Source organism: Mastacembelus armatus, chromosome 1, assembly GCF_900324485.2.
Source record: "Mastacembelus armatus chromosome 1, fMasArm1.2, whole genome shotgun sequence".
Lineage (NCBI taxonomy): Eukaryota > Metazoa > Chordata > Actinopteri > Synbranchiformes > Mastacembelidae > Mastacembelus > Mastacembelus armatus.
This window is the reverse complement of record NC_046633.1, coordinates 2,426,819-2,441,892: the sequence shown is the minus strand read 5'-3', so window position 1 is coordinate 2,441,892 and position 15,074 is coordinate 2,426,819. Positions and strand designations below refer to the sequence as shown.

Below are 15,074 nucleotides of genomic sequence, written 5' to 3'. Positions count from 1 at the left end.
TCTCATGTTAATGATGTTATCTGTTTGTTTGTTGGGCCATAAATGAGCCTTCGCAGTTCTGTCCCTTTACCCATATGATGTGAGATCTGCCTCAAAGACAGACTCAGATGTTGATGCATCTACTGAAAACTTCACTTTCCACCTTTAAACGTAAATGTAGAGCCACAAAGCCTAAAATCTGACACGAGTAGTGATTAATCCCGCTAAGCTTTAAATAAAATATATAGTGTGCAGTATCTTTCTTTGTGAACACATATTTATCATGTTAACACAGTGAACTAAAAACGCTAACAGCAGAGCAGCAGATCAGAAATGTGTTATAAACCATACAGTGATTTTCAAACCAACTATAATATTTTGAGGTCAAATCTTTGACACACCGGAAGCCAGCACAAAGGTCTGAGGTTGGTGTGAGCTGAAGTGGTGGTCTCTGAGGATTCAGCAGCATTTAGATATTTTCAACTTAGTATAGCTTTGTTATAGGTGGGATTAAGTCAATATTGACTCGTGAACTACATATGAAGTTTTAGTTTTAGTTTTTTTTGTGTGAACTTACATTTACAGTGGTGGATCATATTATTAAGAATGTAAAATGTTATGTGCAATTTTTTCTAAAGGAAAGATTATCAACACTTGCCTGTCATCATTCCCCGTTAGACCCCACCCACACTCCCTAACCCCCTATTCCATTCACTCTCTCCCAGAAACTCTTATGTTTCAATCAGAATCAGAATCATAATGAGCTTTATTGCCAAGGAATTTTACACAAGGAATTTGTTTAGGTACGGGGGGGGGTGCTCCAGTGCAAACAGACATAAATACAAATGCTACAAAGGATTAAACAGTAATAAGTTAGAGAAACAAAATCAAAATGCAGGACAAACTAACAAAAATAACAAAACAACTGGAGAGCTCCAGACCAAGGCAGCTGTCCGCGGTGCCATCTTGAAAAAAGTCAATGTCATTTTAATAGTGACCTTCTCTCATTGTCTTGTAAATGCAAATGAGCTCAGGTGTCAATGTAAACCGAAGCTGTAGAAGTTTAACTGAGTGCATTCATCTCTACGTTAATCTGCTCTGCCCTGCTCTCTATGCACACACTGAACTGCACAGTGCACATGCACAATGTAAACTACATGTGTATTAATATGTTTTCAGAGTTGAATGGAACATACACTTCACAAACATATATATATATATATATATATATATAAAACGGCTGGAAAAAGCTGGACTGAAAGACAGCACAGAGACACTGATCGTAGCGGCACAAGAACAGGCCCTGAGCACAAGATCGACAGAGGCCGGGGTCTACCGCACCAGGCAGGACCCCAGGTGCAGGCTGTGCAAAGATGCCCCTGAGACAATCCAGCACATAACAGCAGGTTGTAAGATGCTAGCAGGCAGGGCATACATGGAATGCCATAACCAAGTGGCCGGCATAGTGTACAGGAACATCTGTGTTGAGTATGGGCTGGAGGTCAAAGGTCAAAATGGGACACACCTCCAAAGGTGAGGGAGAATGACCGAGCTAAGATCCTGTGGGACTTCCAGATACAGACCGACAAACAGGTGATGGCTAACCAACCGGACATAGTAGTGGTGGACAAACAACAGAAGAAAGCCGTAGTGGTAGATGTAGCAGTCCCAAGTGACAGCAACATCAGGAAGAAGGAACATGAGAAGCTGGAGAAATACCAAGGGCTTAAAGAAGAGCTAGAAAAGATGTGGAAGGTGAAGGCAACAGTGGTCCCCGTGGTAATCGGCACCCTCGGGGCTGTGACCCCCAAACTGGGAGAGTGGCTCCAACAGATCCCAGGAACAACATCAGAGATCTCAGTCCAGAAGAGCGCAGTGCTAGGAACAGCTAAGATACTGCGAAGAACCCTCAAACTCCCAGGCCTCTGGTAGAGGACCCGAGATTGAGGAACACACACACACCACCCATAGGGGTGAGAAGGGAATTTTTTTAAATTTTTTTTATATATGTATAAATCCATTAATCTTACAATCAAAGACTTGTGAACCAGCTCGACCTGCAGGTTTCACGGTGTCACCTCATCTCTGGCCCACTAGTCCTCACTCATGCTGCAAAAATTGCAAGAGTAAGCAGTTTTGACTTTGAAGCTGATCCTAAACCTTTTCTTGTCATGTTTTAGTGATAAGCCAGTTTATGTGCACAAATTATGGGTTAGTTTAAAACAGGGAACTGCAGAGGCTGATGCTAATGGACCCCCCCTCAGACAAAATCAAAACAACTAACTCACACACCTGAACAAATGAGGTTCATGTACAGGAAGACGCAATACATAAACATAGAATAAAATTGATCTTTGTGGTTATTTGTTTTAAATATTTAGAATGAAGTTCATATATACTGGAACAATAAGTGCATTAATGCCACACTTTTGTTAATCCCTTGAATTAAAGTTGAAACTCTCCACTTTGCTCATATGTTAAGTGTTTTGTTTGAAATCCAACGTGGTGGTGTACAGATATATTTATATATATTTATATACGAACCTGACTGTATAAACGTATTTAACATATTTTCCCCATCAAGTGTCTGATGTACTGACAGACCAAACCTAGAGTGCGTTCAAAATAACTGCACAGTTGTACCTTTAGAAAATACTGACATTTTAATTAGAGAAAACAGGTTGGGTTTCTAACTCTTTCCTGGGCTTGCTGGGATATCTGCAGTGAACAAAGAAATAAACTGGTGTTCTATGTTTTCTTAACCTTTGCATGATCATTTGACCTAAAACTTTCTCTGGCTGCATGTTTGTACTGTAATTTGTCTGATTAGTAAGAAACCGCTGATAAAGCTTCTTTTTCCACAAGCCATCACTTTATTGGAGACAAGGGCAGGGACTGTTAAGTCATTTAAACTTTGCATAAAGTGTAGGTTTGTGTAGCCAATAGGATTATGGTGATAAACTTTAATGAGCTGATTGGTGGATCAGTGACTTTGTGAAGAGACTTAAAAAGACAAAGTCGTCACAGTAGTTCAGTCACTGGAGGGTCAGTGACAGTGATGGCTCGTCTCATCCTTCTTCTCCTTGTGCTGTGGGCTGGTGTGTATACAACAGTTATTTACATTTTGTTATATAGATTTTATTTTAACAAATAATAGATTTAAGGTCATGTGATTTTTATATTTTATTACTGATCTCTGAGCCTGTATATGTGTCTGTGTTTCATCAGGAAAATTAATTAGTATTTCAGGTTAAATGAAACTTTAAAAATGTCATTTTAAGGAGAGATTGGATTGTTCTCAGAAAGCTGATATATACACAGTTTTTTTTGTATTATTGATTATTTGATTTATGTAAAATCCTGATCTGATCAATGACAGACAATTACAGTGGGGCATAAAAGCATTTAGTCAGCCACCAATTGTGCAAGTTCTCCCACTTAAAAAGATGAGAGAGGCCTGTAATTTTCATCATAGGTATACCTCAACTATGAGAGACAAAATGAGAAAAAAAATCCAGAAAATCACATTGTCTGATTGCACTAAATAATTTTTTGCCCCACTGTACATTAGACATACTGGTCGTTGTTGAGTATTTAACATGAACAAACTTGTTTCTATTCCACTGTCAACACAGTCAACATGTTGGGAACTTTCTGTTTCAGGTGTCACAGTGAGCACCGTGGTGGATCTGCAGAAAAGAATAGTTAGAGGTCAGCCATGTAACAATAACGAACGTCAGTACCATGTCAAACTGTCAGAGGATCTTAATGGAGATTCACTCGTCTGTGGTGGCTCTCTGATCAGTGACCAGTGGATCCTGACTGCAGCTCACTGCTGGGGACCGTGAGAAAAGCACAGTTTTTTTCTTAAAATGTGTAAACATGAGCTTAACCTGAAGTCAAGAAGGAACAAATGTAAACATGTTAATGAGAAAACTGTAGTATTGTTTACAGAACCACAGGATAATTATATGCTGACAATGTTAAAGAACGTAACATTATTTGAGATTTTACAATGAATTCCTTTTATTTAATGACTGAAATGTGTCATTTGGTGGTAAAAATGTCATTTACTCTCAAAACATTACCGTCCATGTTGTGTTACAGATGTGTTGAACAGACTTGTTATTATTATGACGACCAGAAGGGTGTCACTAAATCAATTCTGCATTTGTAATGTAAAGGTTTGCAATGAGGCACTAAAATGATTTTACCCTCTTTGTTGTAGTCTCCTGTTTGCAGTTGTAGGCGTGCATCCAGGTAATGGACGAAGTGTGCACCATCTCACAGGAAGACCTGTGTTCTACTTTGATAACCAGAACAGGCTCCATGACCTGATGCTACTGAAACTGCCTGCACCAGTTCGTATTCCACCTGTAGCCCTTCCCGTCTGTAATCCTCTTCCCACAATGTGAGTTTAGTGAGAACATATGAACCGTAATGTCATCACTGGTTTGTTTCTGAATTACTGTCAGGTTTATTTGGAGAATAGTTTTTTTGGTATTTGTCCTCTGTACATCACCACACTGATTTTGAAATTCTTTATCTATACTTTTCTATTTAATAATATAATTTCTAATTAATAATATTGGGTTCATCAGTCCAAAGAATCTTGTTCCAGAACCAGGCAGATGTTTTCAGATGTTTTATGGCAAAGTCCAATCTTTCCCTTTATAGCTTTTCTTTTTTAATAAAAGCTGTTTTTTTTGTGTTTTTTCTTTATTTTTCAGAAATACAGTCCAGATTGCAGGTCATGCTGCCATCAACACAGGACCTGGAAATATAAGAGGTGAGACAAATGTTATTTTATGATTAGAAATATATCTGAATTATAAATTCTTGTTTTGACTGCCAATACTTTCTTTTCAAGCTGAACTTACCATAATTTAAAAATAACTGAGACAACCTACAGACAATATTTTAAACAAAGCACATTCAAATCAATGAATTCTTGATGTTTGATTCTTTAAAATTCTTCAAATTACAAGGAGATAATCCAGTTTCAGTTGTAAAGTACAGACATGATTTGTTAGCCTGGCCAGCCAGACTAAATCTTCCTCTGGGTCTGGTTGGCCAGCCTAAGGATTTGTTTGTTTATGTAAAAATCTTCTGTGTAGTAAAGACTTTTTTCTGTTCTCATCAGACCATACTACAGTAGCTCCTGTGGTACGTGATCTCCATTGTGCAAATATCAATGTTATTCAGCGTCGATGGACCGGAACTTGTCCCCTCTCCACCTACTTCTACAACTATCAAGACTTACTCTGTGGCAATACATCTGTGGTGGATGTTTCTCCTGTGAGTTGTCTTGATTCTAACCTCATGTCTTTTGTCAACTATTCTTTTCACCACTTTAATATAAATAAATATTTCAATGAATGAAGCTAAAAACTATAACAAACAACACGTATGGGCTCCCATACCAGTAGACTTCCTGCGGCTGTGCTGCTCCATGGCTGAAGTCAGACTACTCTGTTGGCAGCACTGCCGTAAATGAAAACCGATATAACAGAGTTTTTGATATTATTTCGAAAATCTGTTTCAGCGGAATGTTCTACAGCAGGGGATATGATCCCGAACTATCCTAAAACAAATGTGAGGGGCGTTAAAGCACACACTATGTGCAAGCGTGGATGCAGAGCGGGCCTTTTGTCGTCGATTGAGACAGCTGAGACATAAAAATAAACTTTGCCTGCCTACTACATTGGTATATTTTTAGTACAGTTGATATTAATGAACAGGTTGAAATAGCTACTGATTATATAAATCTTTGTATGGATTATGTAATTTCTACCAAGACCTTTAAGGTGTATCCTAATGACATAAATGAGAGAAGACAGGCATATAGAAATCAGGATGAGGTGGCCCTAAGGGACTCACAGAAACAGATTAAAAGACAAATACAAATAGATAAACACATATAAACAAAAAATAGAGGCATCTTTTACACACGGTAACTCCTGATACGCTTGGCAAGGGATTATGAATATGACAAATATTCTCCATTAGGGAAGATGCAGACCATCTTTGGTGGTGATGTTTTATTACACCCACAGACAGAGCTTTTATTTTGGCGCTCCACTGGTATATCTTTGCTAAAAGATAAATGTGCAAAATTGGTAATATTGTAAATTGTGGATGTTGCGATCAACACATTCAGACTGAAAAATGGGCTTTTGACCTTCAGGAAGCATTTTTACTTAAATTCACCTGGAAACTGTGATGATGTACATCAGTGATTTCTGACATCATAAAAATACTGTTTCCATCTGTGGATTTGTGTCTCATGAGTTGACACTAACCTGACAAGTTCTGACAATTAATGGGACACAATGTTGATTTAAACATGACATTTCTCTGTCACAGGGTGACTCTGGTGGAGGAGTGGTGTTCAACAACAGGATCTATGGTGTCAACGCTTTCACGGGAAATAGTCACTATGCATGTCAAGCACCCGCTGGATTTGTTGACCTCTGTGGAGGAGACTATCTAAAGTGGATCAGAAAAGTTATTGACCCCTCATGGATAAGACGTTTTCTGTCATGTTTTTCAGGGTAAACTGTTGTGAAACTCTTTCAGAATAAACATCTAGTCATCCACAAATCTGTTGGAAATCTAACTTCATTTGTTTCAGTTTGCTGTTATTATTATTATTATTAGTAAAGCTGCTGCCAGTTGTTCTATATAGTTACTGCTGTCAGAAAAACTTTTGTTTGGACATTTGAAACAACCCTGTCTCCTAAAAATTGTCCCTATAAAAATAAACTACATTTGCATTTCGTTTTGCTCTGTAACGTAATTTGTCTCTGATTACATTTGCTAGCAACGTATTGAATATATTTACATTTGGCAAATCTTTGTAGTTTATTTTCACTCATTGTGCTGGAGCAAGGGCTTCTGTAAACTGTGACTTTTTAAAAAAATGTTGTCATTTTAATTTAAAAAGGAGGAACAAGAGACGAACACCCAGAGTTTAGTTTAGTTGTTTATCATTCAATTTACAAAGACTGATGCATCAACACCACCTCAACTGACAAACTCATTTCAGCCCCTGGTATCTGAGACCTGATTCATTTGGGTCAGGATCCAAAGCTCAGGTGAAGATAGGACATAGACCCACAGGTAAAGTTTTGCTTTATGGCTCAGGTCCCTCTTCACAGAACAGTACACCAACCGCACCGATCCATCTATACTTCCCCCGGCCGTTAACAAGACTCCAAAATACTTAATTCAAATCAAATCAAACTTTATTGTCATTTTGCCATGCATACAACAGTAGTACAGACAGATTGAAATTATGTTTCTCTCTGCTAAAAATCTACAAAAAATAGGATCTAAAATAAGAACAATAGGTTTGTAGAGTGTAGACTGAGGAGGATGATACACACCAACATCCCAGGTCAGCAGCTGAACAGTCTGACAGCTGCTGGTCCTGCTTTTGATGCTCTGGTACCGTTTGCTTGATGGGAGCAGGTCAAACAGTTTATTAAGAGGCAGGATCTCTCCCCCAACCCAGAGGGGACAGTGCAGCCATTTCTGACTGAGAATCATGGCCTCGGACTTTGAGGTGCTTATTCTCATCCCGGCTGCTTCCCACTCTTCTTCAAACCACCTACAGTAGATGTTGTAGGTCCTGGCTCAGTGAAGACAACAGAACCACATCATCTGCAAAAAGCAGAGATGAGATTCAGTGTCCACCAAACTGGACCCCCGACGGGGCCTGTAGAAATTCTGTCCATAACAATAATGAACAGACTCAGTGCCACATAATGACAGAGTGAAAACAGAATTTGAAGTATTTTTGTAAATGTATTAAAAAGGGAAAACTGAAATGTCACATTTCCATAAGTTTTCAGACCCTTTGCAACAACATGTGAAAATGAGCTCAGGTGCCTCCCATATCTGTTGATCCTTGCTATAAAAATATTCTTGTAGTCACATTGTAAAGTAGACATTTTTTTTAAGTTATGAGGAAGAAAAAAAGCTGCAGTATGTTTTTCTAAACAGTTTTGCTCTTTTGTAAGTTCTGCTGTGAGCATGACTGACTGTTTTTCATCGGTCCTTCTTCACCTGAGATCTCTATGTTCAATCTGCACGTCAGGATGAGGAGCTCAAACAGCATGAGCTCTCTGAAGGTAACACGCCATAGATAACACATTCAACTGTGAACAGTGTGTACTCAAAAACACGGATCCTTGTTTCTACAGCACATTCAGTTCGAGCGAAATTCTGTTCTCAGGAGCACAGTGGCCTCCATGATACTCCAATGGAAGAAGTTTGGCACAACCAGGACTCTTCCAAGAGCTGGTCACCCAGGCTGTAATTCCTGCCAAAGACGCTTCAACAAAGTACTGAGTAAAGGGTCTGAACACTTATATAAATGTGATATTTCACTTTTTCTGTTTAATAAATGTACAAATACATTTCTAACATGTATCGATAAATATACATATAAACTTTGTGACTGTTGGATTATGTTTAAACTGACATTGAGCAGCACTGCAGTGATTTCCAGCCTAGAAGAAAACAAACTACTGTCAATAAAACAGTTGTTCCATCATTTACAACAACTAATTAAATAATGAATCAAAACAAATACGTTGAAAAGTTTAAAGTATAAGACTTGATGTCAAACACAGCTCCATTCAGTAAGAATAACTATTACTTGTCAACTAAAACTAAGGCGTGTAGGACGTGACATAAGTGTGTGGCAGCAGGGGCCATCACACTCACAAATTAGCATAAATGTCAGGATCTTTTCAGCCAATGACTGTGTCTTCTTGAATCTTCTTCAAGGCCAACAGGACAGTGTGAACAGACCTAAAATCCTCCACAGGTGGACCAGCAGACCAGTCATTAGAGAGTGAATTTTAGTTGAAGCTCTTTTCAGACATGCAATACATAACATTTGTGTCATCATTAACCTGATACAGTGATGGCTTTGTGTCAATGAGGTGTACAGGTATGTAGGTGACTTTTATGTTCCTAGAGACAGAGACAGAGAAACTAGAATTAGACTGTTCACATAGTCATGTCTTTAGTTACACATGTGTTTGTGTATTGTCTCATCTTAAGGGTTTTTCTTTTCTGATTTTAAGGTGTTTACTGGGTAAACTGTGAAGAACTAACTGGCATTTTTACGTAAATGACCTCCAAAGACCAAGTTATCTCTTTCTAAAGTGACTCTTACTTCTGCTGTGAAGGTGACTGGTTGTTTTTTTGTTTTTAATTTTTTTTTTTTTCCTTTTGCGGTTTGAGCTGAAATCTCTTTGTTCAATCAGCAGGTCAGGATGAAGAGGCAAAACTAGTTCTCTAAGTGGTTTATAAGATAACTTTAACTGGAAACAGCATATTAATATATACATATGTTGGAATAAAATATATCTCAGCCTTTATTGTGATACTGTGTGTACTTTTCTAAAATACTGTATATTTACCAGCTGGCTGCTGAAATCTGTTTTGATGCCTGCTCCGAGTTATGTGGCTGTTTCAGTTTGGCAGCACTGGGCTTTTCTCTGCTGTGTACATCCCATTATTAAAGTACAAAAAGAACCTCCAGGGAATATAAGGAGAGATGCTCCAAAACACAAGCAGCGAAAGATATTGTGAGTGTAGTGACTAATGAAATCCCATAGAAACTACCCAAAAGATTCAGCTTCACAGGTGCCAGTAATGATAACTTAAGTTGGCTTAGTCAGTCAGAGCAGAACATCAGAATGACAGAGCAAACAGATTATTCCAAGTTACTAGTTTGGAAAAAGTCACAACCAGGTGGAAAAGTGTCTGTGATGAAGCTGAAGTTCATTTATACACGTAGTAAAAATGTGATCAGACATGAAGAGACACCTGCTATATGGACACATCACATCTCACTGTCTGCTGCATCAAACTGCATCTGAAACTTCAGGTTTTTCCTCATGTAGGTTCTGATCAATTGACTGATTATTTTTTAAAACAGCTGTATTGAAGACGAGGACAGGGACTGTTAAGTCATTCAAACTTTGCATAAAGTGTGTGTTTGTGTAGCCAATAGGATTGTTCTGATAAACTTTAATGAGCTGATTGGTGGATCAATGAGGCAACAGGACGTTGTGAAGAGACTTAAAAAGACAAAGTCATCACAGTAGTTCAGTCACTGGAGGGTCAGTGACAGTGATGGCTCGTCTCATCCTTCTTCTCCTTGTGCTGTGGGCTGGTGTGTATACAACAGTTATTTACATTTTGTTATATAGATTTTATTTTTACAAATAATAGATTTAAGGTCATGTGATTTTTATATTTTATTACTGATCTCTGAGCCTGTATATGTGTTATTAGATTATATACTTAAGATTTTTAAGTTGAATTAAACTTCAAAAGTGTCTGTTTAAGCAGAGATTGGATTGTTCTCAGAAAGCTGTTATCTACACATTCTGTTTTTTGTATTATTGATTGTTCGATTTATGTTTAATCCCCATGTGATCAATGACAGACACTTACATTAGACAAACTATTCCACTGTCAACACAGTCAACATGTTGGGAACTTTCTGTTTCAGGTGTCACAGTGAGCACCGTGGTGGATCTGCAGAAAAGAATAGTTAGAGGTCAGCCATGTAACAATAACGAACGTCAGTACCATGTCAAACTGTCAGAGGATCCTAATGGAGTTTCACTCGTCTGTGGTGGCTCTCTGATCAGTGACCAGTGGATCCTGACTGCAGCTCACTGCTGGGGACCGTGAGAAAAGCACAGTTTAATCTTAAAATGTATAAACATGAACTTAACCTGAAGTCAAGAAGGAACAAATGTAAACATGTTAATGAGAAAACTGTAGTATTGTTTACAGAACCACAGGTTAATTATATGCTGACAATGTTAAAGAACGTAACATTATTTGAGATTTTACAATGAATTCCTTTTATTTAATGACTGAAATGTGTCATTTGGTGGTAAAAATGTCATTTACTCTCAAAACAACATTACCGTCCATGTTGTGTTACAGATGTGTTGAACAGACTTGTTATTATTATGACGACCAGAAGGGTGTCACTAAATCAATTCTGCATTTGTAATGTAAAGGTTTGCAATGAGGCACTAAAATGATTTTACCCTCTTTGTTGTAGTCTTCTGTTTGCAGTTGTAGGCGTGCATCCAGGTAATGGACGAAGAGTGTACCATCTCACAGGAAGACCTGTGTTCTACTTTGACAACCAGAACAGGCTCCATGACCTGATGCTACTGAAACTGCCTGCACCAGTTCGTATTCCACCTGTAGCCCTTCCCGTCTGTAATCCTCTTCCGAGAATGTGAGTTTAGTGAGAACATATGAACCGTAATGTCATCACTGGTTTGTTTCTGATTTATTGTCAGGTTCATTTGGAGAATAGTTTTTTTGGCATTTGTCCTCTGTACATCACCACACTGATTTTGAAATTCTTTATCTATACTTTTCTATTTAATAATATAATTTCTAATTAATAATATTGGGTTCATCAGTCCAAAGAATCTTGTTCCAGAACCAGGCAGATGTTTTCAGATGTTTTATGGCAAAGTCCAATCTTTCCCTTTATAGCTTTTCTTTTTTAATAAAAGCTGTTTTTTTTTTGTTTTTTCTTTATTTTCCAGAAATACAGTCCAGATTGCAGGTCATGCTGCCATCAACACAGGACCTCTAAATGAAAGACGTGAGACAAATGTTATTTTATGATTAGAAATATATCTGAATTATAAATTCTTGTTTTGACTGCCAATACTTTCTTTTCAAGCTGAACTTACCATAATTTAAAAATAACTGAGACAACCTACAGACAATATTTTAAACAAAGCAGATTAAAATCAATGAATTCTTGATGTTTGATTCTTTAAAATTCTTCAAATTACAAGGAGATAATCCAGTTTCAGTTGTAAAGTACAGACATGATTAGTTAGCCTGGCCAGCCAGACTAAATCTTCCTCTGGGTCTGACTGGCCAGGCTAAGGATTTGTTTGTTTGTGTCAAAATCTTCTGTGTAGAAAAGACTTTTTTCTGTTCTCATCAGGTCATAATACAGTAGCTTGTATGGTACCTGATCTCCATTGTGCAAACATCGATGTTATTCCCTGTCAGAACGGAACATGTCCCCTCTTCACCCACTTCTACAACCATCAACACTTATTCTGCGGTGATACATCTGTGGTGGATGTTTCTCCTGTGAGTTGTCTTGCTTCTAACCTCATGTCTTTTTGTCAACTATTCTTTTTGCCACTTTAATGTAAATAAATATTTCAGTGAATGAAGCTAAAAACTATAACAAACAACACGTATGGGCTCCCATACCAGTAGACTTCCTGCGGCTGTGCTGCTCCATGGCTGAACTCAGACTACTCTGTTGGCAGCACTGCCATAAATGAAAACCGATATAACAGAGTTTTTGATATTATTTCGCAACTCTGTTTCAGCGGAATGTTCTACTGCAGGGGATATGATCCCGAACTATCCTAAAACAAATGTGAGGGGCGTTAAAGCACACACTATGTGCAAGCGTGGATGCAGAGCAGGCCTTTTGTCGTCGATTGAGACAGCTGAGACATAAAAATAAACTTTGCCTGCCTACTACATTGGTATATTTTTAGTACAGTTGATATTAATGAACAGGTTGAAATAGCTACTGATTATATAAATCTTTGTATGGATTATGTAATTTCTACCAAGACCTTTAAGGTGTATCCTAATGACATAAATGAGAGAAGACAGGCATATAGAAATCAGGATGAGGTGGCCCTAAGGGACTCACAGGAACAGATTAAAAGACAAATACAAATAGATAAACACATATAAACAAAAAATAGAGGCATCTTTTACACACGGTAACTCCTGATACGCTTGGCAAGGGATTATGAATATGACAAATATTCTCCATTAGGGAAGATGCAGACCATCATCTTTGGTGGTGAGGTTTTATTACACCCACAAGCAGTGCTTTTATTTTGGCGCTCCACTTTTATATCTTTGCTAAAAGATAAATTAGCAAAATTGGTAATATTGTAAACTGTGGATGTTGCGATCAACACATTCAGACTGAAAAATGGGCATTTGACCTTCAGGAAGCATTTTTACTTAAGTTCACCTGGAAACTGTGATGATGTATATCAGTGATTTCTGACATCATAAAAATACTGTTTCCACCTGTGGATTTGTGTCTCATGAGTTGACACTAACCTTACAAGTTCTGACAATTAATGGGACACAATGTTGATTTAAACATGACATTTCTCTGTCACAGGGTGACTCTGGTGGAGGAGTGGTGTTCAACAACAAGATCTATGGTGTCAACGCTTTCACGGACGATCCTATATACGCATGTCAAGCACCAGCTGGATTTGTTAACCTCTGTGGAGCAGGCTATTTAGAATGGATCAAAAAAGTTATTAAACCCTCATGGATAAAAAGTTTTCAGTCATGTTTTTCAGGGTAAACTGTTGTGAAACTCTTTCAGAATAAACATCTAGTCATCCACAAATCTGTTAGCAATCTAACTTCATTTGTTTCAGTTTGCTGTTATTATTGTAGTAAAGCTGCTGCCAGTTGTTCTATATAGTTACTGCTGTCAGAAAAATGTTTAATTGTTTGGACATTTGAAACAACCCTGTCTCCTAAAAATTGTCCCTATAAAAATAAACTACATTTGCATTTTCCTTTTGCTTCGTAACGTAATTTGTCTTTGGTTACATTTGCTAGCAACGTATTGAATATATTTACATTTGGCAAATCTTTGTAGTTTATTTTCACTCATTGTGCTGGAGCAAGGGCTTCTGTAAACTGTGACTTTATTAAAAATGTAAAAGGAGGAACAAGAGACAAACACTTAGAGTTTAGTTTAGTTGTTTATCATTCAATTTACAAAGACTGATGCATCAACACCACCTCAACTGACAAACTCATTTCAGCCCCTGGTATCTGAGACCTGATTCGTTTGGGTCAGGATCCAAAGCTCAGGTGAAGATAGGACATAGACCCACAGGTAAAGTTTTGCTTTATGGCTCAGGTCCCTCTTCACAGAACAGTACACCAACCGCACCGATCCATCTATACTTCCCCCGGCCGTTAACAAGACTCCAAAATACTTAATTCAAATCAAATCAAACTTTATTGTCATTTTGCCATGCATACAGCAGTAGTACAGACAGATTGAAATTATGTTTCTCTCTGCTAAAAATCTACAAAAAATAGTTTATAAAATAAGAACAATAGGTTTGTAGGGTGTAGACTGAGGAGGATGATACACACCAACATCCCAGGTCAGCAGCTGAACAGTCTGACAGCTGCTGGTCCTGCTTTTGATGCTCTGGTACCGTTTGCTTGATGGGAGCAGGTCAAACAGTTTATTAAGAGGCAGGATCTCTCCCCCAACCCAGAGGGGACAGTGCAGCCATTTCTGACTGAGAATCATGGCGGCTGCTTCCCACTCTTCTTCAAACCACCTACAGTGGATGTTGTAGGTCCTGGCTCAGTGAAGACAACAGAACCACATCATCTGCAAAAAGCAGAGATGAGATTCAGTGTCCACCAAACTGGACCCCCGACTGGGCCTGTAGAAATTCTGTCCATAAAAATAATGAACAGACTCAGTGCCACATAATGACAGAGTGAAAACAGAATTTGAAGTATTTTTGTAAATGTATTAAAAAGGGAAAACTGAAATGTCACATTTCCATAAGTTTTCAGACCCTTTGCAACAACATGTGAAAATGAGCTCAGGTGCCTCCCGTATCTGTTGATCCCTGCTATAAAAATATTCTTGTAGTCACATTGTAGAATAGACATTTTTTTTTAAGTTATGAGGAAGAAAAAAAGCTGCAGTATGTTTTTCTAAACAGTTTTGCTCTTTTGTAAGTTCTGCTGTGAGCATGACTGACTGTTTTTCATCGGTCCTTCTTCACCTGAGATCTCTATGTTCAATCTGCACGTCAGGATGAGGAGCTCAAACAGCATGAGCTCTCTGAAGGTAACACGCCATAGATAACACATTCAACTGTGAACAGTGTGTACTCAAAAACACGGATCCTTGTTTCTACAGCACATTCAGTTTGAGTGAAATTCTGTTCTCAGGAGCACAGTGGCCTCCATGATACTCC

General features: G+C 38.1%; 2 protein-coding genes across 2 annotated transcripts; both read left to right on the top strand.

The window, feature by feature from the left end:
- The first annotated feature begins 3,021 nt into the window (after positions 1-3,021).
- LOC113128057 (thrombin-like enzyme gyroxin B2.1) lies at positions 3,022-6,537 on the top strand. Its single transcript, XM_026303100.1, has 6 exons — positions 3,022-3,077; positions 3,643-3,823; positions 4,208-4,390; positions 4,710-4,768; positions 5,123-5,277; positions 6,346-6,537. Exons 1-6 carry the CDS (start codon positions 3,038-3,040, stop codon positions 6,535-6,537), a joined length of 810 nt encoding a protein of 269 aa, XP_026158885.1. The 5' UTR covers positions 3,022-3,037.
- Positions 6,538-10,118: 3,581 nt separating this feature from the next.
- Positions 10,119-13,634, top strand: LOC113128056 (snake venom serine protease KN2-like). Its single transcript, XM_026303099.1, has 6 exons — positions 10,119-10,174; positions 10,517-10,697; positions 11,084-11,266; positions 11,586-11,644; positions 11,999-12,150; positions 13,223-13,634. Exons 1-6 carry the CDS (start codon positions 10,135-10,137, stop codon positions 13,412-13,414), a joined length of 807 nt encoding a protein of 268 aa, XP_026158884.1. The 5' UTR covers positions 10,119-10,134; the 3' UTR covers positions 13,415-13,634.
- The last annotated feature ends 1,440 nt before the right edge of the window (positions 13,635-15,074 follow it).

Coding starts and splice junctions, on each gene's coding strand:
- LOC113128057 (XM_026303100.1), top strand. CDS start 3,038: ATGGCTCGTCTCATCCTTCTTCTCCTTGTGCTGTGGGCTG. Junction 3,824..4,207: donor GCAGCTCACTGCTGGGGACC/GTGAGAAAAGCA, acceptor TCTTTGTTGTAG/TCTCCTGTTTGCAGTTGTAG. Junction 4,769..5,122: donor AGGACCTGGAAATATAAGAG/GTGAGACAAATG, acceptor TGTTCTCATCAG/ACCATACTACAGTAGCTCCT.
- LOC113128056 (XM_026303099.1), top strand. CDS start 10,135: ATGGCTCGTCTCATCCTTCTTCTCCTTGTGCTGTGGGCTG. Junction 10,175..10,516: donor TCTCCTTGTGCTGTGGGCTG/GTGTGTATACAA, acceptor TTTCTGTTTCAG/GTGTCACAGTGAGCACCGTG. Junction 11,267..11,585: donor TGTAATCCTCTTCCGAGAAT/GTGAGTTTAGTG, acceptor TTTATTTTCCAG/AAATACAGTCCAGATTGCAG.